The sequence below is a fragment of the Gobio gobio genome (assembly GCF_949357685.1).
Source record: "Gobio gobio genome assembly, chromosome: 6".
NCBI classification, from domain to species: Eukaryota; Metazoa; Chordata; class Actinopteri; order Cypriniformes; family Gobionidae; genus Gobio; species Gobio gobio.
In genome coordinates this window covers 4,951,146-4,977,103 of record NC_137102.1, presented here as the reverse complement: position 1 = coordinate 4,977,103, position 25,958 = coordinate 4,951,146, and the positions used below count along the sequence as shown (strand labels likewise).

The 25,958-nt window shown below is 41.0% G+C and overlaps 1 protein-coding gene across 1 annotated transcript in view; it reads right to left on the bottom strand.

Annotated features, from left to right (window-relative positions):
• b4galt2 (UDP-Gal:betaGlcNAc beta 1,4- galactosyltransferase, polypeptide 2) overlaps positions 1 to 25,958 on the bottom strand; it is a gene marked incomplete at its 3' end in the record, with an annotated part of 245,240 nt that overhangs the window by 124,388 nt on the left and 94,894 nt on the right. Inside the window, exon 3 of the mRNA XM_079818440.1 lies at positions 2,695 to 2,930. Coding sequence (XP_079674566.1) covers positions 2,695 to 2,930 — 236 coding nt within the window. The remainder of the gene's footprint in view (positions 1 to 2,694; positions 2,931 to 25,958) is intronic.

Sequence of the window (25,958 nt, the reverse complement as noted above, 5' to 3'; positions counted from 1 at the left end):
CAACAACAATGAGAATGACAGCGGTGAGAAAACAGCAGTTAAGAAAGCATCTGATATCGCACCAGCTCTGCTATTCAGTACTCCAGTCAAGTCATTATATAGCAATTTATACAATAGATAGCTTTAAAGCAAGCAGTTTTATAGTATGAAACATGAAAACACAGTGTCAATTGCAATTAGAATTACAAATTCAAGTTTAACTATAAAGCAGCTCTCCAGTGTGTTCATGTATTTTACTCACATTTGACCAGGGTGGACTGAACAGAAGAAATTAACCCACGGAGATTTCAAAAAAGGATCTACGTATCAACAGTATTACGTAATCAAGTCAAGTCACCTTTATTTAGTGCTTTATACGATACAGATTGTCAATACAGTTTCAAAGCAGCTTTAGAGATAAACAGAAAAATATTGATCAGTGGTGCAAACATTCTGCTGGAAAGCAGCGCAAAAGAGACAACAGTGTCATTATTCAGCTGAAATCAGTTCATTGTTGATTGAGTTTGGTTCAAGAACTGTGTAAAGATCATCAATTATGGAAGATCAATAATATTGCTGAATATTAAGTGTCCCCAACTAAGCAAACCATAGGCGACAGTGGCAAGGAAATCAAACTCCATCAGAAACTCCATAAAAAACTTGTGCCAAACAAACGAATATGATGTGATCATTACCGATCAATGGTCGTTTGCAACATTTTCTGGAAAGTCCGTTTTTGGAAGCGGTTTCGAACACCCGAAACAAACATCAAACAAACTTTTGTGTGAAATTACGCCATTTTGTTATTCAATAACATCGAAACATAAGGCCTGAAGTTGGTAAAGTTGGTCGGTCAGTTATCAAATTGCCAGCTTGGATGAACTAATGCCTAGCTTAGATTTGGTAATAACTAGGGGTGTAACGGTACACGTATTCGTACCGAACCGTTTGGGTACAGGGATTCTGGTACGGTGCACGTGTATCAAATGCAGTCTTTAACAGTTAACAGTCGGCTTGTTTTACGTCCGGAACACACTTCAATCCGAGTTCCCACACGGACAGATTAAATATTCTGTCCATTTCATCATGAAATTCGATTGCCGTTTTGACGCTCTTTAATGTGGCGTGACTGATCACTGTATATGAGTGAACGCGATCATCTCGTCATAGTCAAAGAATAAACATGAATGAACATCTGAAGGTATGTTGAGGATACGTTACAACTTACTGAAACGCATCATATGTGGTGTAATCGCTCAATCAGTGTCTCAATGGTGAAAGACGTCAATAAAACAGCTTGAGAACAATGAGCATCACATTTACCTCATTCAGTGTCCACAGCTGTCAGTTCACTACAGAAATCAACTCTTTCACTAAATATATTACCTATATTAGCCGTTATATTCATTATATTCTACTGAACCTGTCACTGATGTCTGGATTATTAATGTGAGTTTAAATAAATCATGAAAATGACACACACTGTGTATAAATTATTATATTTCAACAACGAATTGGAGAAAAAACATAATTTTATAATTAGATTTAGGGCGTTTTCACACCTGAAAGTCCGCACCAAGGTCCGAACCGAAGTTCATGTTTTGATACATTTTATACACTCGGTTAGTTTTGGTTTGGTTTCACATTGCAATTATGCGAGCGCACTAAAGAACTGTACATGACACACTTGTGTCCACTCGTCTTCATCTGTGTGGGCGGCGTCTGGACACTGATTGGTTTGTAAACGGACGTGCGTCTGACGTCAGCGTCTTTGACAAGAGTGAATAAACGGACGCATATCGTTGCCACTATTGAACAGCGCATTGCTTGACTATTTTCTTTTCGTTACGTTTAAAAGTGGACATTTCAAGCTTTATATACACATATTTCTCATGTTTGTGAGACGAGTTGCTGCTGAGCTTCGGTTTATTTGAGACGCACTTCAGTTTATGTGTGAAGCATGTGATCGCTTCCGCGATTATTGTCTGCTAGACTATTTGCTTCTTATTTATTAAATTCAGGCAATTATCTGATGAAACGTTGATTAAAATTGAGATACAATTTATACAAAACAAAATTCACATTAAAGAAAGGCTTTCTAAGCTAAACCATACAAAATTTCTTTCAAAATCATTTCTGACCTTCTGTCTTCAGACAGATTGCGCATCTTTTCACTTTTCATAATCAATGTAGCCTAGATGAAATTTAAAAATAACATTATAATATTTAAACATAAACAGGAACTTCCTGTAAATGGTCTGAACGTACGACCCATACAGAAAATGCTTTCACACTAGAAACGAACCGAGCCTTTGTTCAGTTTGATCCGGAGCGAGACAACCTCTTTTCGTCTGACCAAATTTCGTCTGTTTGGTCCAGACCGTTGTCAGGGGAGGTTTCACACCTGCAATTTTGATTCGGACCAAACTGAAAAGTCAGAAAATCCGGACCAAAGAAGGTAGGTGTGAAAGCGCCCTTAGAAGTTAATGCTAAAACTGCCTTATGTGAAGTTAAATGTTTGCATACAATGTGTTATTTCAGTGTTGATTATTGTATCTAAAAATATATTAGGCTATTAGTTTTGGGTTGTTTTGTGCACCATCTTACACCAGCTAGAAACCAGGAATCATGTTCGAAAACAGATTCTCCAACAGGGGTCATATGGATTCAGGTCTACGTCAAAAGATGTCCTCAAACACACATGCACACACTAACCTGGTTGATGATATAGATCCCATAGTCGATCTTCTGTCTGCGCAGGACAGGGTGCAGGTAGTGAAGCCAGTATTTCAGGTGGTTGTCTCTGTGCCTGAATGGGATGATGATGGCCACCTTTTGCTTTGGCCGGCAGTCTGGAGGAGTGTACTTCCCCCCTTCTGTCACATTAGGGTTCTCTCTCTGTACCCGCTCCAGGGTTATCTGGGAGCTGAATTCGATGAGGAGACGCCCCACTGCAGAGCAGAAAAGAGGGTCAGTGAGTACAGCCGAGTGAATCTAAGAATGGTTTAAGTTATATAATTTCAATACAATCATCACTAGCTGTCTGTCCAGCAGAGGGAGCGCAAACATTTCTCTGAATCCCGCTTCCTCTTCATTGATCCACAGATCTTAAGTTGAGACAACCAATCGATAAAGCAGAGTAAGGCTTGATTACACGTTCATACAAAGTCTTTGCACAAGTCTTAACACTAAGAGATTTCGCATCTTCTCCTAGCCACAATCGAATCCCTATTTGCTGGTGAATTGATGTAGTTTTGGCCACAGGGATTTCGACAACACTCATTAGCGCAGGAGTCTATGCTGCTACTGAATATGCATGGAGGGCCATTTTTAGGTAACAGCATGATGTTTTCTCATCTGATCATAAAGAGTCATTCTGTCTAGGAAAACCTAATGCACAGCCAATCAGCTACGCTAACTGAATCAAATATGGTAATGAAGGAAAATATTAGATAAACATGTCTAGATCAGACTCGAGCATGCTACCTTTCAAGGGCGATTGAGTTTCTTTTATTCTTTTTCCGTGATCTGTAAATCAGCAAAAGCAACGGCTCTTAAACTGTGGTCCGTGAAGGATTTCAAGTGGTCTGCGAGTTGATTGGCTAACAACTGGGGCTAAAAAATCAAGCAAAATTAACAAAATAATTAGACTTGGCAAGAAGCAACGAATTAACTTTAACACTGAATTGAATCATTAAATCAGCTCATAGCAATGAATTACCAAATTGTGTTAACATTCATTTGAGATAAAGTGTTTCTGTTGTCTCACTTCAGTTGTACAACACTTGTGAAATACAAGTGAAGCCAAATTATGTTAATTAGCTAAAAGTAGAAGTCTCATTTTAATGGAATAAGAACACATGGAAAACTCTGGATTGGTAAAAGTGAGGCTATTCCATTACGTACTTCCGCTCAATTTTCATTTTCCTTCAGTGTGTCGTCTGGGATTGTGGTATATTTCTTTTATGCCAAAAATCATTAGGATATTAAGATCATGTTCCATGAAGATATCAAAAATGTATTATTAGTTTGCTACCATTGCTACGGACTTCATTTGGACAACTTGAAAGGAGATTTTCTTAATATTTTGATTTTCAGATTTTCAAATATTGTCCTATCATAACAATGGAAAGCTTATTTATTCCGCTTTCATATGATTTATAAATCTCAATTTCAAAAATTTACCCTTATGACTGGTTTTGTGGTCCATGGTCACATATATGTTTCACGAGTTCACACTTACATCAAATTAAATAGAGTAAATTTTGGCTCCGCCCTCCTACATACTTCCGCTCAATTTTCATTTTCCGATATATATTCTCTGGTTTTCTCCGGTCAAATTTCACCGGTCCAAAAAGCGAACAGAGGGAGTGGCTGAGAACGATGATGTTAATGTTGTGCGCTAGTTTGAGATGACCAAACGTTAGCGATTGGTTATGGCAGATCCAATAGTTTTAAACTTCAACAGAGTTCCCGCCTTCAAGGAAGTTAACAAACAAATGAACAAATTTGAAAATGAAATGTACGAGAGTCTGGTAGGACCAGGCTATATTTCCATAGGGATGTACCAAATAACTGCCATATTAGTTAACAGACAAAACTGATTTATTTTATTAGTAACACACTAACAGTCCATATTGATTATATATAGGCTACTGGTCCTCTTCGTTTAGGGGTCACACTTGGCTTCTTCGCGGTCAAAAGTGACTGAAGACTTAAAATGTTATATTGTAAAATTTTTGTTCAATAATATTTTTTGATTATTATTTAGAATTTTGTGGGAATTTTATGATACTATGCAATATTTATAGATTTTTTAATGGCTATTTTTCCCCATTTAAAATAGAGACAGAGTAAAAAAAGAAAAACTTATGAATGTACTTTTTTTCAGGGCGTCTTGCGCGATTTTATTTGGTGCTTTTGTGCATTCACGCTTTTGAAACGAATTCACGTCTGACGCCCGAGTTGAAAAATCTGAACTTTGGCGTCTGTTCGCGCCGCGTTAACCAATCAGGAGCCAGCTTACTGCTGTCAAGTGGTGATAAACTAATGGCAAGTCAATAGCAGATGAGTAAATAAAAAATACTACTGTTATTTAGTCACAAAATGTAGTTTTAAGACTTTATCAGGTGAGAATGTAGTTGTTTAAAGCATCTTGTGCTGATCTAACGGCGATCTTTGGTCTAATGAATCTATAATGTGTTGCTTGCCAAATCGTTTTGACTGAGGGCAAAGTGAAGTTTCATAACTTTATTTTTTAGGCTATTTAACTTTACCGTTGTAGCCGACTAGCGCTGACTTTGACTGAATTTTTTGCTTTATTTCTTGTATAGTTTCTTATACTTTTTTAATGGCTGTTATTGATCACACATAAACTGACATTTAACAAAAAGAGACTGGGAGACTTTTATGTCATATTTCATTGTATTACAGTGATAATCATAAATATGCACACTTATTGCCTGAACCACATATTAATGTGTTTAATATTTGTTTTTAAATGTAAAAGAAAAGAGTCAGGGTTGTGTTTTATATTTCGATTGTTATAAATATACATGGAGGGAAGATAATCAAGGTATGCGTTGCCTGAACAACATTTGTGTGGCTATAATGTAAACTTATGCAAGTTGTTAACACTAGATTATAGTGCTGATAGTTCTATATAAAGTGGCTTATAAATTCTCTAGTGTTTTAGACATAAATACTTATTTTTATTAAGTTATGGGTTTGGATTTATACTTAGACATTCTCAAAGATTACTTTTTTGTCAATTTATTGATTTGAAGTGTCAGTTTTTGCATTCATTTTACTACAAAGAGAGGAGAACATTGTGTTACACATAAAATCAAAATTCAATAAAAATGTATCAAAAATGAACAGGTATGTTGTATCAGAGCTTAATAAATCTGCGTCTGATCTGATTTTAACCTCTTATTTGAGTCTTTTGGCTCAATTTTACCATATTGTCACAGCCATACCAGCTCATTTGTGTGTGTATAATATTGTGGTTTGTGTGTGTGTCTGTGAGTGTGTTTACGTGAGTGTGTTTGTCTGTTTTGCACTCTTGTTTTTTTTTTCTACATTGTGGCTGAATTATTGATTTTATTACACACATTTGTAAAAAAGTGCTGTGTTATAGTCGCGCTGGTAACACTTTACAATAAGGTTTCATTAGTTAACTACTTTAATTAACATAAACTTAGAATTAACTATACTTCGATAGCATTTATTAATCTTATTTGAAAAATGTTCCTAATACATTATTAAAAGGAAAAGCTGTATTAGTTAACATGAGTTAATGCGCTGTGAACTAACAAGAACAAAAAAATGAAGAACTGTATTTTTATTAACTAGCATTAACAAAGATTCATAAATATTGTAACAAATGTATTGCTCAAGGTTAATTAATACATGAACTAATGTTAACAAATGAGACCTTATTGTAAAGAATTACTGATGCATTAAATGTATTTCTAAAATCTGTTTAAAATACAAAATAGTTATTATAAATTATATTTCACAATGACTGTTTTCTGATAGAATGATTGCAACCTGGGTGAGCACAAGAAACATTAAAAAATCTTACCGACCCCAAACTTTTGAACAGTAGCGTATACCAACGTGTATTTTCTAGACAGTGTAAATCTAAAGTATAAGTAGGTCACAGACAGTGGTTATAAAATATCAAACATTAAGTGAAATCTGACCCTTCGAAGCCTGGAAGCCTTATGGAAGTTACAGAAATCGAGCTGATCTTGGCAGCCGCAGCATCACATCACTTTAGATGTGAAGAACAGCTGCTTTGTGTAAACATCTCACAGCTACTCTGCTACTCGATTTCGGGAGGCAGAGGACAGGTCCGGTTAAAAATACATTATATGTTGATGGTAAGCGAGGCCTATTGCTGCACCTGTGCTCGTTTGCCTATCAGCCACATCATTAAAATAAGCAGCAGACGGTCTGCAGGGCTATGGATGTAATTGAGACTGTGCCTGTCCAGAGATAAAGCTACTTGCCCTTAAAGGACCTTCTGAATGCATTTATCTTTACCATTTATTCAATCAGCTTCGTTGACCGCGACAATTTCATATTCAGATGTTTATAATGACATTACCTATCTGTGTGTGCTGCACTATCCTCATCCTCACTCGGATTGTTTCCATAAATAAGCTATAATTGGCCGCTCCTCATGGACACAGAGAGATAGAACAGAAGAGAAAAAGGGTTGTTGTGTCCACTTCTTATGAGACGCAGCAGCCACCAACCTAATTACAAGCTCCTTCTTTCAATAAACCCAGTGCGTGCCGTCCCCCATCTCTCCAAAGGTTCCTTTGAAGTGATCTCTACAAAGGCTCATTGGATCCAGCTACTTATAATTAGCAGCGTTATATGAGTAAGGCAAGCAGTCAAGTGGCAGCGTGGAAGGCAATGAAGAGAAAGTGGTCTAGAGAGATGAATACCTGCAATAGTGGCTGTTCACGTGCTCCCTCCACTGTCTCCATCGCATATGAGCGAGGCATTGATGAGACTGGAGGAGGGAAACAATCGCCACCTCATCATAGCATGTTTAGTGTCTTAGCTTCAGTCAACACACTTAAAGATGAATACTGAGCAGTAATACACCACTCTCAATCTCACTGACTGGCTATTTCCAGGTGTTATTTTAGGTGCCTTGATTATAAAATCAAACATTTATGCATTAATAACAATATTTTTTTTTTACTATATTATTATTAATATGATTATTTATGGTTTTTACTATTTAATTTGACTGAAATAAGCACTGTTGCTGATTTTTGATTAGTTATTTATTACATTATTTATGGTTTTTGCTATGAGTTGCACACTATTTTATATACTCTATATAAGTTTTGGGACGCCTGCTTTTACATGTGCATGAACTTTAATGCCACCCTATTCTTAATCCGTAGGGTTTAATATGGAGTCGGCCCACAGTTTGCAGCTCTAACAGCTTTAACTCTTCCTCAAGGTTTAGGAGTGTGTTTATGGGGAATCTTCTAGAAGTGCATTTGTGAGGTCAGGCACTGATGTTGGACGAGAAGGCCTGGCTCTCAGTCTCCGCTTTAATTCATCCCAAAGCTGTTCTATTGGGTTGAGGTCAGGACTCAAGTTCCTCCACACCAAACTCGCTCATCCATGTCTTTATGGAGCGATGCTTTGTGCACTGGTGCATGCTGGGACAGGAAGGGGCCGTCCACAAACTGTTCCCACAAAGTTGGGAGCATGAAATTGTCCAAAATGTCTTGGTGAAGCATTAAGAGTTCCTTTCACTGGAACTAAGGGGCCAACCCCTGAAAAACAACCCCACCCCATAATCCCCCCCTCCACCAAACTTTACACTTGGCACAATGCAGTCAGGCAAGTCCCGTTCTCCTGGCAACCGCCAAACCCAGACTCGTCCATGGGATTGCCAGACAGAGAAGCGTGATTGGTCACTCTAGAGAACACGTCTCCACTGCTCTAGAGTCCAGTGGCGGCGCGCTTTACCCCACTGCATCCCACACTTTGCATTGCACTTGGTGATATAAGGCTTGGATGAGCCGCTCGGCCATGGAAACCCATTCCCTGAAGCTCTACACACTGTTCTTGAGCTCATCTGAAGGCCACAGAAGTTTGGAGGTCTGGAGCTCTTGATCTGCAGAAAGTTGGCGACTTCTGTGACCCTCAGCATGCGCTGACCCCGCTCTTTGTGGCTGAGTTGCTGTTGTTCCCAATCGCTTCCACTTTGTAATAACACCACTAACAGTTGAGCGTGGAATATTTATTATAATATTTGGACTTATTGCACAGGTGTCCACCGATCACGGCCCCACGCTTGAGTTCTCTGAGCTCCTGAGAGCGGCCCATTCTCTCACTAATGTGTGTAGAAGCGAACACACACACACACACACACACACACACACTCCTGAGAGCGGCCCATTCTCTCACGGATGTGTGTAGAAGCGTCTGCAGGCCTAGAGCTTGATTTATACACCTGTGGCCATGAAGTGATTGAACACCTGAACTCATTGATTTGAAGGGGCGGCCCAATACTTTTGGCAATATAGTGTGCATTATTGAAATATAATCATCACGAACAGGTTTTTCCCAGTTCCTAGCCTATCGAAAATAGCATTACCCTGTTGGACTCAAACATACACTGGCCTGCCCTAAAGGGACTTTGACTAAGTGCATCCAACACGTCATTATATAACATCAGCCAGGCCACCATGGGGTATGAGCCCATGAAACTGTAATATACTGTACTGAAGGTGCTTCAAAGCACAAAGGGTTTATTACCTGGATCTCTTGGCCACACACACTCGTTTATTGGCTTTCTCGCTCTAATTCTCTCTCTATCCCCATTCCACTTTCTCCTGACCCCTGCAGAGCTCGAGCATGGCTCTCAGGCCAACAGCCAACAAAGTTACGCAACATCACCACAAATAATAATGTAGGCAGCTGGAGCACAGGAGAAAGGGAGAGAGAGGGAAAAAAGAAAGGAGAAAAACATACTGTACTGTAGAAGAGTATGAGAAACAAATCCTGTCAAAAGCGCAGCCACTTCACCACCACACAAATGTCGCCCACTGGGTCGTCGTTGGGGGGAAGGTCTCGCTTTTCTTGTTCCTGTAGTATCTGTATAATCTAGTTAACTTAAACTGGGTTCAAGCTCAATCCAATTATTTCTCTTTACTTTGACACCTGCCGTGATGCTCAAATCCCCACGCTAACCTTTAACACAGGGCTTGTAGCCAAACGCTAAAAACTCTGATCTAAGGGAAGGGACTGTGTCCCCTTTTTTCATTATTCCTTACTTTTTGTCATATACTTGTAGTGACTTTAAAGGAATAGGTCACCCAAAATGTTTTATGTTTTACTTCATGTCATATTGAATTATCTGCAGAACACAAAAGAAAATGTATTTGGGGTATTTCTTTGTCCACACATTGAAAGTCATTGAGTCCAGTGCTGTTTTGGAACCCACTGACTTTTGTTGTATGTACAAAAATATCGTCTTTTTTGTTCGGCAGAGGAAATAAAGTTATACAACAGCGGTATTCAAAAGTATTCGGTGGTTCCTGCTGCTGTTGTTAAAATAATTGCATCATCTGCAGCTCTTAATGTGGTGCTTTATGTCTTTAGCAGGAGAGAGAAGCAACACACACGGAGTGGAAAGGGCTTGAATAAAGCGTGTTTTGCTCTAGATAAGAATAGTAGAGGATACAGTGGCAAAAGATCATTACCGGAAACGACCCTGAGCGCTTGTGGTGTGAACCGCTCTGTTGTTTGCTGCTCACTTTAGTCTGTAAAACGGTAAAATGCCGCAATTATGTCCCGCGGTTCGGATGGAAACAAGCCGGGGTCCGGAACCTGACCACAGTCCGCCATTTGAATATCGCTGTTGTATAACTTTATTTCCTCTGCCGGACACAAAAGACAATATTTTCAAGGATCTTTCAAAAACAGTTTTCAACAAAAGTCGGTGGGTTCCAAAATATCAGGACATTTTCATTTTGATGTGAACTAATCCTTTAACGTGTAGCGCCTTTCGACGTTTAGTTTTTTCCCCATACATTTAGCATTATTAATCAGCATATTAAGAGTATTTCATAATAAACAATGTTATGATTTGGAAAATTATTTATTGATGGCAAGGGAAGACAAAAAAAAAAAATACAATTATTAACTTTTTAAAATAAAATAATGGCATTTTTTAATAATTCAAAATATACTCATTTCTGAGTTTGACTACAAACACATCGCTAAATACAGCTATACAGCAGAGTTCAAAACATAATAATAATTAATAATTTCTGAACATTAACTCTCAGTCATTATTCAGCCTTTTCTCATGGTTTCTCAAAAGAATTAATAAAAGTATAGAATATAATGGCATATTTCTAATTGTAACGCAGTGTTAACACACACCCCATCTGCACAACTGGGATGTAAACCACGGCTCGTGTCTTCTGCTGTTAGATCAGCATTAAAGAACCATCAACTGTTAAATAACAGATAGAAGATTACAATAATATCCGATTTGTCTTATTTTAAATAAACACAAAAAACAGAGATGAAAACTAAACTTAAGTAAGAAATGTACTTTTGCTATGGTTAAATACATGTTCAGTGATATCTTCCAGAGATTGTTTTTATTTTGCCGCTATTTTTTCTCTAAATAATGTTGATATGGCAACTAGTATACTAAGTTTCGTCATTCTGGCATGTGTGGAAAGGGTTAAAACATGCGCGTCAAAACTAACCCCGCATTAGGTTGTGCCCCGCGCTCCCCTAACTGTTCCGAAAAAGTATTATTCGGACCTCCACTGGGAAGGAAATATAGAGACTGGACCTCTTGGAACTGGAATTGAAAACCCCTGTTATACAGGTTCGGAAAAACATGATTGTGAGTAAAGAACTATCACTTTAATAATAAGATGGTAGGTTTCTCTTTAGGTATTTGGATCAATTATCAATCAGCCATAATGTATTCTGTGAAAGTGAAAGCAGGGAGATTACAAGATAAAACATTCAAACAGTCATACATGTTTTATTACAAACTACTGACTGTACAGCTGCTCCATTTTAATTCTACTTAAAATTCAAATTCAAGTTCAATTCTGCACCCTGTCTACCACAATTCAGACTCAATATGGATCCTGGAATTAAAAAAGCATTCTCAAATAAATCCTGACAGGAAGAGAACCCTTAAATATATAAACATGGGAGTCATTCAATCTCCAAAATACATCATACTAAAGCATTTCCATCTGATATGATCACTGTACCGTGGGGCTTTTTTGTGGGAGGCCATTTACTCAAGAGAGGATGAAAGGTGTGATTAGTCAGCAAACGTTTTTTAAGACACCCTGGCTCATTCCCGTGTTCTCCGGCTATGGTGATGGAGTATTGGCCGCCCGGTGAACTACACAGCAGAACCACGTGGCTGTAAGTGTCCACTGAAGCAGAAGAGAGAGAGCGGAAGAGGAAGAGGAAAAGATGAACAGATGGAGGAGTCACTGAACACACTGAGAGCCATGAGAAGTAAAGCGGGAGGGAATGATGGTGGGGAGGAAAGACAGAGAGAGAGAGAGAGAGAGTGGGAGGACAGAACTGGAGGCGAACAGTCGGAGAGACAAAAAAGAGAGAATGACAGAGGAATGGGCTCAGGGAACATGACTAAAGGGGTGTGGGCAGGAGGAGAGAGCAGTAATGAATGTCTCTACATTTTGAGGCAGCACTAGAGCCAGGAGATATATTGAATATTTGGCAATATATTCACAATGATGATTTTGTATTATTATAAAATCTGTCCTATTTTGCAACTTACAATGAATGGATTAAACTATTTGTTATGCAACATCACAAATATGGATTTTTTTTTTACTTTTATTCAGCGAGGATGCATAAAATTGATCAAAAGTGACATTTAATATAAACATATTATAGTAATTTAAAGGAACATTCCACTGTTTTTAGAAATAGGGCTTATTCAACTTCTTTCCTTCATTTAGATATGTGGGCAAATGCATTTTTGTCCCGTGTTGACTCAGATTGTTCGAGTATTACAATTAAATAATACTTAAATCGATATGTCATCCTCAATAAACCCGTCTCCAGCGTGTTGCCTCCGATCATTCAAATATTGCACTTTAATAATTATTTAATCAACATCATCCTCAATAAACCCGTCTCCAGCATGTTGCCCCCGGTCCCTCGAATATTCTGATCTATTATGACCTCCGAGCTGTAAAGCTGCAAGAATAATAATAATAATCATACGCTGTTTGTTAATTGGCCAGAGGAGAACTGGCCCCCCGACTGAGCCTGGTTTCTCCCAAGGTTTATTTTTCTCCATTAGGTCACCTGATGGGGTTTTGGTTTCTTTGCCACTGTTGCCTCTGGCTTGGCGTGCTCAGTTGGGGACACTCAATTTTTCAACTGAACATCGAAATACATCTAAATAATAAACTAAATTAACCATTTAAACCAAATTACTGATCAAATTATTGATCTAAAGCCCACACTGTCACTGTATGATACTTGAAATTTTTCCAGAATGGCTATACAGCTGAATAAAATTATGCTGCATTATTTTCCTGTTTAACACTGTAAAGCTGCTTTGAAACAATCTACATTGTTAAAAGCGCTATATAAATAAAGTTGACTTGACTTGACTTGACTCAGTGCATGCATTGTTTTAGTTTGGCTCGCTGCTAGCTTAACTTAGTATAATGAATGGAATCCTATGTTGCCAGCTAGCATGTCCCGAGTAAAAGTAATCCGAAATTATTTTTTTGATTTGGATCACTTTTACTCGGGACATGCTAGCTGGCAACATAGGATTCCATTCATTATGCTAAGCTAAGCTAGTTACCTGCCAAACTAAAACAATGCATGCACTGAGACAAAAATGCATTTGCCCACATATCTAAATGTAGGAAAGAAGTTGAATAAGCCCTATTTCTAAAAACGGTGGAGTGTTCCTTTAACAGAAACGTAATAATAAATGTTACTTGAGGACCGAAAATACCATACCAGGAATAATTAGCATTTTAAAATAGATTTAAATTGTAAAAATGTTTCACAATATTACAGTTTTTACTGAATATTTGATCAAATAAATCGCTCTTGTGATCATCTAGTGAAAAAGAAGTGGAAAACTTGGCATGCTTATTTTTAACTAGACCTTTCCTTTATTTTATGTCTTACAATAAACATTTTGGTAACAATTTTGGAAAAATGCTGCCTTCAGATGATGCATTCAAAGTAGGAAGGCATCAAGGCACGTCCCAATCCAATGTTAGCTTCATTTCCTGTCTGCTGACAGCTGCACTTCCTGTCTCTCTTCATCTGATGGATTGTGAAGGCAGCATAGGTGTAACCTTAGCTGATATCCCACAATCCTGTGCTTTCCATTCTGTTACAGTTGAGCTTAAAAAATAAAGATAGTGTCTGAAAGTTGCAGTTGGTGGTCAGTTTGTGTGTAAATGTATGTCTAGCTAACATTTTCCACTTCTGATGTCATTTCTTGCGAGAAATTGCTATTGCAGTAATACAAGATTTTGCTTAGTTATCACCAAAGCTCTCTATTTTGCTGTAGATTTTTAAAGTGGCTCGGAAGTGTGTCCAAAATCAGTTTTGTTTGGTACCTTGTGTGCCTACAAAGCCACTGTCTGGTAAGGCAGCGAGGCAACAAATCAGATGCCTAAGTTTTCGCATGCAGCCAGAAAGAGAGGACGACAGATGGAAGGATGACAGACAGAGAGTCAGATAGAGAGAGAGAGAGAGAAGTCTCCAGAACAGACTCCTTTAGGCTGTAGAGATGAAACACCAGACTACCTGTATCATACCAGCTGCTCCACACACCTCATCCACGCAGAAAACCAACTGCTACTGGGCTCAACGCACCACAGCTCTGTATATATCAGATGCTTAATTAAACCCCAGCAGGCGGGAGTTCAAAGTCAACGTGCACAGAAACATTCAAGCCAAACTGCCCTTTTGCCACTTTTAATACGGAGTATAGCTAATGTGTATATGCTTTATGAACCAATTACATTCACATATACACCGATCAGATCCTAATATCGCATTGGTCCCCCTTTTGCTGACCTGTCGAGGCATGGACTCCTCTAGACCCCTGAAGGTGTGCTGTGGTATCTGACACCAAGATGTTAGCAGCAGATCCTTTAAGTCCTGTAATTGCGAGGTGGGGATGGATCGGACTTGTTCAGCTCATCCCGCAGATGCTCGATTGGATTGAGATCTGGGGAATTTGGAGGCAGAGTCAACGCCTCAAATTCAAGCTTCTCAAACCATTCCTGAAGCATTTGTGCTTTGTGGCGGCGCATTATCTGCTGAAAGAGCCACAGCCACAGGGAAAACCGTCTCCATGAAAGGCTGGACATGGGCTCAACAATGCTTAGGTAGGTGGGACGTGTCAAAGGAACATCCACATGATGGAGGACCCAAGGTTTCCCAGCAGAACATTGCCCAAAGCATCACTGCCTCCGCCGCCACGCCTTCTTCCCATAGTGCACCTGATGCCATGTGTTCCCCAGGTAAGCCACACACACACCCGGCCATCCACGAGATGTAGAAGAACACGTGATCATCAGACCTTCTTCCATTGCTCCGTGGTCCAGTTCTGATGCTCACGGGCCACTGTTGGTGCTTTGGGCGGGGTCAGGGGTCAGCATGGGCACTGGTCAGCGGCTGTGCCGCCCCATACACAACAAAGTGAGATGCTCTGTGTATTCTGACCCCTTTCTATCAGAACCAGCATTAACTTCTTGAGCAGTTTGAGCTCCAGTAGCTCGTCTGTTTGATCGACCACACGGGCATCAATGAGCCTCGGCCGCCCATGACCCTGTGGCCGGTTCTCCACTGTTCCTTCATGACCCTGTGGCCGGTTCTCCACTGGTCCTTCATGACCCTGTGGCCGGTTCTCCACTGGTCCTTCATGACCCTGTGGCCGGTTCTCCACTGGTCCTTCATGACCCTGTGGCCGGTTCTCCACTGGTCCTTCATGACCCTGTGGCCGGTTCTCCACTGGTCCTTTATGACCCTGTGGCCGGTTCTCCACTGGTCCTTCATGACCCTGTGGCTGGTTCTCCACTGGTCCCTCATGACCCTGTGGCCGGTTCTCCACTGGTCCTCCATGACCCTGTGGCCGGTTCTCCACTGGTCCTCCATGACCCTGTGGCCGGTTCTCCACTGGTCCTCCATGACCCTGTGGCCGGTTCTCCATTGGTCCTTCATGACCCTGTGGCCGGTTCTCCACTGGTCCCTCATGACCCTGTGGCCGGTTCTCCACTGGTCCTCCATGACCCTGTGGCCGGTTCTCCACTGGTCCTCCATGACCCTGTGGCCGGTTCTCCACTGGTCCCTCATGACCCTGTGGCCGGTTCTCCACTGGTCCTTCATGACCCTGTGGCCGGTTCTCCACTGGTCCTCCATGACCCTGTGGCCGGTTCTCCACTGGTCCTTCATGACCCTGTGGCCGGTTCTCCGCTGGTCCTTCATGACCCTGTGGCCAGTTCTCCACTGGTCCCTCATGACCCTGTGGCCGGTTCTCCACTGGTCCTTCATGACCCTGTGGCCAGTTCTCCACTGGTCCCTCATGACCCTGTGGCCGGTTCTCCACTGGTCCTTCATGACCCTGTGGCCAGTTCTCCACTGGTCCTCCATGACCCTGTGGCCGGTTCTCCACTGGTCCTTCATGACCCTGTGGCCAGTTCTCCACTGGTCCCTCATGACCCTGTGGCCGGTTCTCCACTGGTCCTTCATGACCCTGTGGCCGGTTCTCCACTGGTCCTTCATGACCCTGTGGCCGGTTCTCCACTGGTCCTTCATGACCCTGTGGCCGGTTCTCCACTGGTCCTTCATGACCCTGTTGCCGGTTCTCCACTGGTCCTTCATGACCCTGTGGCCGGTTCTCCACTGGTCCTTCATGACCCTGTGGCCGGTTCTCCACTGGTCCCTCATGACCCTGTGGCCGGTTCTCCACTGGTCCTTCATGACCCTGTGGCCGGTTCTCCACTGGTCCTCCATGACCCTGTGGCCGGTTCTCCACTGGTCCTTCATGACCCTGTGGCCGGTTCTCCGCTGGTCCTTCATGACCCTGTGGCCAGTTCTCCACTGGTCCCTCATGACCCTGTGGCCGGTTCTCCACTGGTCCTTCATGACCCTGTGGCCAGTTCTCCACTGGTCCCTCATGACCCTGTGGCCGGTTCTCCACTGGTCCTTCATGACCCTGTGGCCAGTTCTCCACTGGTCCTCCATGACCCTGTGGCCGGTTCTCCACTGGTCCTTCATGACCCTGTGGCCGGTTCTCCACTGGTCCTCCATGACCCTGTGGCCGGTTCTCCACTGTTCCTTCCTTGAGCACTTTTGATAGAGACTGACCCCTGCAGACCGGGAACACCCCACAAGAGCTGCAGTTTTGGAAATGCTCTGACCCAGTCGTCTAGCCGTCACAATCTGGCCCTTGTCAAACTCGCTCAAATCCTTACGCTTGCCCATTTTTCCTGCTTCTAACACATCAACTTTGAGGACAAAATGTTCACTAAATATATACTTTATACACTCACCTAAAGGATTATTAGGAACACCCACTAATACTGTGTTTGACCCCCTTTCGCCTTCAGAACTGCCTTAATTCTACGTGGCATTGATTCCACAAGGTGCTGAAAGCATTCTTTAGAAATGTTGGCCCATATTGATAGGAGAGCATCTTGCAGTTGATGGAGATTTGTGGGATGCACATCCAGGGCACGAAGCTCCCGTTCCACCACATCCCAAAGATGCTCTATTGGGTTGAGATCTGGTGACTGTGGGGGCCATTTTAGTCCAGTGAACTCATTGTCATGTTCAAGAAACCAATTTGAAATGATTGGAGCTTTGTGACGGTGCATTATCCTGCTGGAAGTAGCCATCAGAGGATGGGGACATGGTGGTCATAAAGGGATGGACATGGTCAGAAACAATGCTCAGGTAGGCCGTGGCATTTAAACAATGCCCAATTGGCACTAAGTGCCTAAAGTGTCCCAGAAAACATCCCCCACACCATTACACCACCACCACCAGCCTGCACAGTGGTAACAAGGCATGATGGATCCATGTTCTCATTCTGTTTACGCCAAATTCTGACTCTACCATCTGAATGTCTCAACAGAAATCGAGACTCATCCGACCAGGCAACATTTTTCCAGTCTTCAACTGTCCAATTTTGGTGAGCTTGTGCAAATTGTAGCCTCTTTGTCCTATTTGTAGTGGAGATGAGTGGTACCCGGTGGGGTCTTCTGCTGTTGTAGCCCATCCGCCTCAAGGTTGTGTGTGTTGTGGCTTCACAAATGCTTTGCTGCTTACCTCGGTTGTAACGAGTGGTTATTTCAGTCAAAGTTGCTCTTCTATCAGCTTGAATCAGTCGGCCCATTCTCCTCTGACCTCTAGCATCAACAAGGCATTTTCTCCACAGGACTGCCGCATACTGGATGCTTTTCCCTTTTCACACCATTCTTTGTAAACCCTAGAAATGGTTGTGCGTGAAAATCCCAGTAACTGAGCAGATTGTGAAATACTCAGACCCGTCTGGCAGCAACAACCATGCCACGCTCAAAATTGCTTAAATCCCCTTTCTTTCCCATTCTGACATTCAGTGTGGAGTTCAGGAGATTGTCTTGACCAGGACCACACCCCTAAATGCATTGAAGCAACTGCCATGTGATTGGATGATTAGATAATTGCATTAATTAGAAATTGAACAGTTGTTCCTAATAATCCTTTAGGTGAGTGTATGATTACTATTATTTGTAGAAGTTTCCTAGAAAAGCAATACTGTGGATCTTTTTTACCAGAAAAAGACTGACAAAGACTGCACAAGTGGCTAATTTCTAACAGTGATATTCAGAGAAAGATTCTCTTTGTAGACCTAAATATCTGTTGCTTACAATTCTTTAAATTGGAGCCCAACTCAACTCTCGAAACAAGTCAAAAAGCCAGCTCGCACATGTTACATGTTATAAACAATAAACAAAGAGTGCTTTCAGCCTTAAAGGGATTTTTCTCTTTCTCATGTTTAGTGCTTGATTATTAATGATGGACATCAGATGTAATAAGCTGCATTCACACTAATGCACAGATCTCTTTTGAAATATAAGATGTTTTTGTCCTGTCTATTTAACGCCTAAAAATATTGTTTGTTTACATTAATTTTGTATTATAAAAAGCATTTTGAGATGCTAATACATTTAACACACAGTCGCATACACAAGCAGTCTTCACAAAGTGCATGTGAGCATTTGAAATTGAAAGAAGCCTTTTGTCAGCGAGTTACATATTTTTTATATATAAGCCCACTGTATTCTAAACGACATAAATTATGTCTTCGTGGAGCATTTGTAAAGAAAAACCGGCGGGCGAGACCGTGCACTGCAAGCGTAACATCAAGCACAGCGCATAATGAAGCCTGCGAATGTCCTTGTAATTCCTTTTAACCTTTCCAAACATTATGAAAGACTATTTTATGGTAGGGTCGAGTGGTGTGTGTGTGTGTGTGTGAAGAATTGGAAGCAAGCAGAATCTGGGTGTTTCTAAAGCACATCTGCGTTTAAAAACTAAGCTCAGAATCGATTCTGAAATTCTCAGAATTGATCCAGAATCTTTGGAGAGAGAATTGCGGTGCATTGACGCATCAATTTTTTTTCTCCCACCCCTAACAACTACTATAAAAGTTTGAATAATCAGTCGAATTCAGTCCCTACCACAACTATAACAATAATAACACAGAAGCTTTGGAATCAGCCAATCAGAATCCACCAAATGCCACCAAAGCGCTTGAGCCTGGCAGATGAAACAACTGCATATGCTTATAATAACCAGAACAATACCAGACACTAAAACAAATAAAATAGTTATGATTATCTTTATAGATTTTGTTCATGGTGTGAATGGGCCTTTCAAGTTTAAAGTCAAATTTTTTGCGAGTTAAAGGGCACCTATTATGCAAAATTATGTTTGAACATAAATATGTGTTGGCAGTGTGTGTACACAACCACCCTATAATGGTAAAACTCCTTTTTTTTAATCCCCATAAATCATAAGCAGTGTCTCAGAACAAGCCTTTTGCAGATACCTGGGAATATGACATCACATTTCACAGGCCCCGCCCACGAATGTTGACGGACACTGCTGTATTAGCATAGACCCCGCCCTCAGAGAGCTGTACACAGCCATGTTTATCTCCTCGCCAGAACATTAACCGCAGCATTCAAGTAGCAAATATGTTCTTAATAAAGCTACTAAAGTTCATTCAGTCAAGAGCAGTGAGTGATTTTCTGTTCATTTTCTGTTGTTTGATTCATATAAACAGCAGATATAGCAGTAGGTACTGTATATTACACTGCTGTCACTTTAGTACACGGATCTAATATACACACAGGATTTCTGTACTTGCTGCTGTTATCATGTGAACTTTCTGACATAACCTTGTGTGTTGACAGTTTAATCGCAATAACACATGACAGAGAACTAGTCTAGTTTAATACTCACAGCTCTCTGAGCGCAAGCGTCCGGTGTGTGTGCTCAAGTTGAGAGAATAAACTGTAAGGTTGAGAGTGACATGGCTTTAAAACGCATGCAGATGATAATATTTCATGATGATGAAGAATTACAATAGAAGAGCCAAACAGATATATCATATTTCAGTTTTCGTTCGAGTGCAGGCTCCGCCCTCTGGGGGGTGGGGAGCAGCAGCTCATTTGCATTTAAAGGAGACACATACAAAACAGCTCATTTTTCTATGTGATCAAAATGGTATATTAAATGATCAGGAATTTTGATCTGAAACTTCATAGACACACTCTGGGCACACCTGAGACTTATATTACATCTTGTAAAAAAGGGCATCATAGGAGACCTTTAAATCATATCATTTAATTTAGATGAGCATCAACCACTGTTGGGTAAGTTACTCTAAAAAAGTAATGAATTACTAGTAACTTATTACATTATCAATAGTGTAATTAGATTACTGTACAAATTACTCTCTCCAAAAAGTATTTAATTACTAATTACTTTCTAAATCTTATATAAACCTCGACTAGTGATTCAAAGATAAACATGAAACTTTTAATTAATTCATTCGGCCTCTCCGGAAATAAATGGCATTTGGGGGGTAAAATATGTGTTATTTTGACTAACATTGCTCTTCCTGCTAAAATTCGCATTCCTGGGTCTGTATATCACATAATCGGGGTCGCTTCAACCCGCAGACTTGGCAACACAGGTCAGTTGAGTTCTGTTGACATTTGACAACTAACGTTATGCGTTGCTCCGTTGCTCTGATTGGTTGTAGTTCTATCCAATTGAGGTCTTTCTTGGTTTGGTTGAAACACTCCCCATAATCACAGCCCAACGGAGCAGAATCAGACTCATATTCTGACTAGAATTGAGTATGACGACGTCAGGCTAAGAAGAAACTAGAGTAACAAGGGAAAAGTAATTAAATTTCAGTAACTAATTACTTAGTAACTAGTTACACCCAACACTACACTCTAAAAAATGCTGGTTTAAAAATAACCCAAGTTGGGTTGAAAATGGACTAACCCAGCTATTGGGTTGTTTTAACCCAGCGGTTGGGTTAAATGTTTGCTTAACCCTCTGGTGTCTGAGCTCTTTTGGGGACCTTTAGAAGTTTTTACATGCTCTGACATTTGTTTTTTTCAGTTGCTTATAAACACATGAATGGCAAAAGTGTAATTACACTGTATTCAGCACAAACTGGGCTACCATAATATGTGAGCAACATGTATGTACATGCTTGTATTTTTGAGAGAATAATGTTTATGCACGGTTTTTGAAAAAAACTAAAAAATTTGTTTTAAAACTAGGGCCTCAAAACACACAATAGATATGTGTTCACAAGACTTTTGACTCCAGCATGTTTTTGCATAGAGTTTTTTCTTTAAACTCATGTGAGAATCATAGTTTGTCAAGGTAATTACTTACATCTGACAGTAATTTTGAGCTGATTTAAACAAAGAAAGCTTCAGTGCGTCCTCGCGCAGGTTTTTGCGTTTAATATTCACAGATGCTTACAAAGTAAACTTTGCCTACTTACACACAGCGGTGGAATACGCTGCTCTCAGAAATGAACAACTTTTTATGGAGAATTTTTCCAGGATTATTAAACGCGTCTCAAAACGATGTAGTTGAAGTAGGAATGCAGTACTTGATGTGTTAGTTTGAGCTGATGTGTGTGTGGGCGTCGCCTCAGTATTTGAATCTCAATAGAGCCCGCGCTTCATGGGCGTGGTCGCATTAGTGTATAATGAGCCGCTCAGGAACGACTAACATTGCTCTGCTTTCAACCAGATTACATAAACACAGACTATTTGTTTTTGATTTGGTTTACAGTGTTTAAAACCTGAAATTTCAGCGTTTCTTTAGACATATGTCTCATGTTTGTGAGACAAGTATTCACTAAGCTAGAGGTCATTTTCTGAAGACTATCTGAATGAACGTCTTTGAGAGAGAGGCTGCAGATCGCGCTTCATGTTTGATTTCTTTATTTTGCAAAAAGCACAACAATTTGTTTTATTGTGACTGTACTCAAAAAAAAAAGAAACTTAACAGATTATAATGATATATAACACTTGCCTGAATGTTAAAAAACGACAGAGTTATTTGAGTCTCTTTGGCACTGATGAGAAACAAAGCGAGCCGATCGGCGCGACCGCCGACTCGAGAGGGTAAAAACAACCCAATTGCTGGGTTAGTCCATTTTCAACCCAACTTGGGTTATTTTTAACCAAGCATTTTTTAGAGTGTACCCTCAATGTAGTGTGGAGAAACAACCGCTGTTGTCCTTTACAGATCACTGGAGAATATCAGCGCACCCTTTCGTAACGCTACTCGTTTGATTCAATCACCATATAGCTCTAGAGTTACATCCAGCTCAATAACACATTGTTTAGCGCAGCACAACTTCAAAGGTGAAGACCGAGGTGAGGAGATAACCTTTCACTGAGGGTACGGTTTCACCCTGTGCTCCTCCATTCGGCATGTGCCGCCTAAATGGACTGATTTTTGGACGTGCCGTGCTACTCGATTGGCATTTCACAGAGCGACTTGGTGTCTCACTGACAGATACTAGAGCCCTTGATGGAGCAGCCCCATCAGTACTGGTGTCAGTCAGCCGTAAGTAAGGCAGACGCTGGGGAACACTGGGAGTGATGAATGCTAGCACGCTACACTGCGACCGGAACACAGCGTCAAGCCAAAGCAGGTGCTTATAAATGATAGCGTTCAAATATTGCTGTGCTAATAGGCATGCTAAATAACTGCTTAGAGGAGTCACACTGACAACAGCGAGATTACCCATGAAGCAGGCGAAAGGGGATTTTGATAAGATCTCTCATCAAAACACACAACATACTAGAACATCTGACATTTTGGTCATAATCATAAGATCATAAGATGATAACGTCTGAAAAACGGGGGCATATTTACCTGCTTGTGTGCAACTCTTATTCCTGATCACTCGCTCAATTTATGCTAATTGTCAATCATCTTTGACGATAGTGGTCCTGACAGAAATATAACAGTATTATTAGTGCAAATATTACTTGTGTTCATCTTGTTGCTTGTTGTTTTGTACACTGGGATGGACTATTTTTCTTAGAGGTAAATTTTATATAATAATTTACAGCTTAAAAACAGTCAGTCGGTCATTATCATAAAATAAACTGTGAAGGGATGCAGCTGAGAGTATGGGCTTGTTTACATCTGGTCACATGTGTTTTCTCTGATCGGATAGCTATCCGACTGTTTTTGTGAAATTTCAGGACACAAATGTGTATAATGACATGGGTATGACATAGGTATTACAAAAAGAGGGTGAAATATGAGGACGTTCCCCATGTCCTCACTTTTTAAAATGCTTATAAATCATACAGAACAAGGTTTTTTTCACAGAAAGTGAACTGCACAGTCTCCTGTGATGGGTAGGTTTAGGGGCAGTGTGTGTGTGTGTGTGTGATGGGTAGGTTTAGGGGCAGGGGCAGTGTAGGGGGATAGAAAATACGGTTTGTACGGTATAAAAACCATTACGCCTATGGAATGTCCTCACATTTCACAAAAACAAACATGTGTGAGTGCGTGTGTGTGTGTGTCCGTGCGAGTGAGTGAGTGCGTGTGTGTCCTCGCGACGCGAGTGAGTGAGTTTGTGTGTCCGTGCGAGTGAGTGTGTGTGTGTGTGTCCGAGCGAGTGAGTGAGTGTGTGTGTGTCCGTGCGAGTGAGTGAGTGCGTGCGTGTGTCCTTGCGACGCGAGTGAGTGTGTGTGTGTCCGTGCGAGTGAGTGAGTGCGTGCGTGTGTCCTTGCGACACGAGTGAGTGAGTGAGTGAGTGTGTGTGTCCGCACGAGTGAGTGAGTGTGTGTGTGTCCTCGCGACGCGAGTGAGTTTGTGTGTCCTCGCGACGCGAGTGACTGAGTGTGTGTATGTCCTCGCGACGCGAGTGAGTGAGTTTGTGTGTCTGAGCGAGTGAGTGAGTGTGTGTCCGCCCGCACGAGTGATTGTGTGTGTGTTTGTGTGTGTGTGTCCGCGCGAGTGAGTGAGTGAGTGTGTGTGTGTCCGCGCAAGCGAGTGTGTGTGTCCGCACGAGCGAGTGTGTGTGTGTCTGTGCGAGTGAGTAAGTGAGTGTGTGTGTGTGTGTGTGTGTGTGTGTGTGTGTGTGTGTGTGATTTAATCATTGTGTTTGTTGATATTTTGCGAGTCCTCTGAGCATTTCCCCCAGATGATTCCAGGGACTGACGGGAGCTGAAGCTCATTAAATATGCAAATATTATCCAATCCTAGCTGTGGGCGTTTACTTCCAAGTCTTCAGTGCCGCACGCCCATCAAAACCCAGCGTTTCTTCAGAGAGACTCAAAACCAAGGCAGGAAATAGCCTATAACTTATTCATTATGATGTTTTTGAATGTAAAAACCACACAAACGTCATAAGTTGACCTCAGACAACAGTATAAACATTTTTTAAAAAGCCAGTTCATGACCCCTTTAAGAAAGGAAGATGTGTTCTGAGTTTTGCCGACCGGATACGGCTAAAGTTTAATCTCTCAACTAGCTCCGCTTCACCTTCTTCTGTGCTCTGGTTGGTTGTAGCGCTATCCTATTGCGTGCAGAGGGGATTTTGAAAGACAACCGTTTATCCCGCCTCTCAGATTGAGCCCTGCCAATGGTGTGTTTCATAGGCTTGTCAGGCTATGTTATACAAGCTCCCGGGAGACAAATATGACAGCGCTACTGCAACACGCATCACGGGTAAGATGACTGCCACAGATGAGTACTGTAGCGGAGTATCTCTTCAGAAAGCCAACACACAAACTGACGCTCAACACACAATCATCTTCATTAAAATTAGTGAGACTAGATTATCTCACCAGGGCTGATACTGCTCTCTCTCTCTCTCTCTCTCTCTCTTAGTGTTGTAGCACTCAAGACCGGTCTTGGTCTCAAGATGATGTAAAACGTACTGCTTCAGATGCAATCAATAACTTATTTCTAATTTGATTTATTTATTGTGCCGACTCAGAAATTAATAAGGGATTTTGTCAAAAATGAATACAAATGCTCACAAAATTCAAGATATTATTGCAAAAAGTTCTTGAATGAGATCTGGATTCATTACATGTGATATAATTAACCAATGTCACAAATTTGAGCATGACTGCAAACATGATATATTGCTTTAATATTTTTTTAAACGTTCTCCTCAACATAATTTATGCATTTGTACCAATTCAGATGCATCTTCTGTATCACCTCTGTAGCACAAAAATGAATTTTGTTGTTAATGATTTAATTTGATTGGTAACAGCTCTATATAGTGTCTTATTATATTTATTATAAGTCATTTATTATGAGTTATAAGTCATTTCTCAGGTGGTAATGTGGATCTCTATGAATTTAAGGAGTGCTGGTCTGGTCTTGAATCGGTCTCGTCCTGCCTTGGTCTTGTCTTGGTCTCAACCCCTCAAAGTCTTGGTCTCAACTCCTCAAAGTCTTGGTCTTGTCTTGGTCTCAGCCCCTCAAAGTCTTGGTCTTGTCTTGGTCTCAGCCCCTCAAAGTCTTGGTCTTGTCTTGGTCTCAACTCCTCAAAGTCTTGGTCTTGTCTTGGTCTCAGCCCCTCAAAGTCTTGGTCTTGTCTTGGTCTCAGCCCCTCAAAGTCTTGATCTTGTCTTGGTCTAAACCCCTCAAAGTCTTGATCTTGTCTTGGTCTCAACCCCTCAAAGTCTTGGTCTTGTTTTGGTCTCAGCCCCTCAAAGTCTTGGTCTTGTCTTGGTCTAAACCCCTCAAAGTCTTGATCTTGTCTTGGTCTCAACCCCTCAAAGTCTTGGTCTTGTTTTGATCTCAATCCCTCAAAGTCTTGGTCTTGTATTGGTCTCAACCCCTCAAAGTCTTGGTCTTGC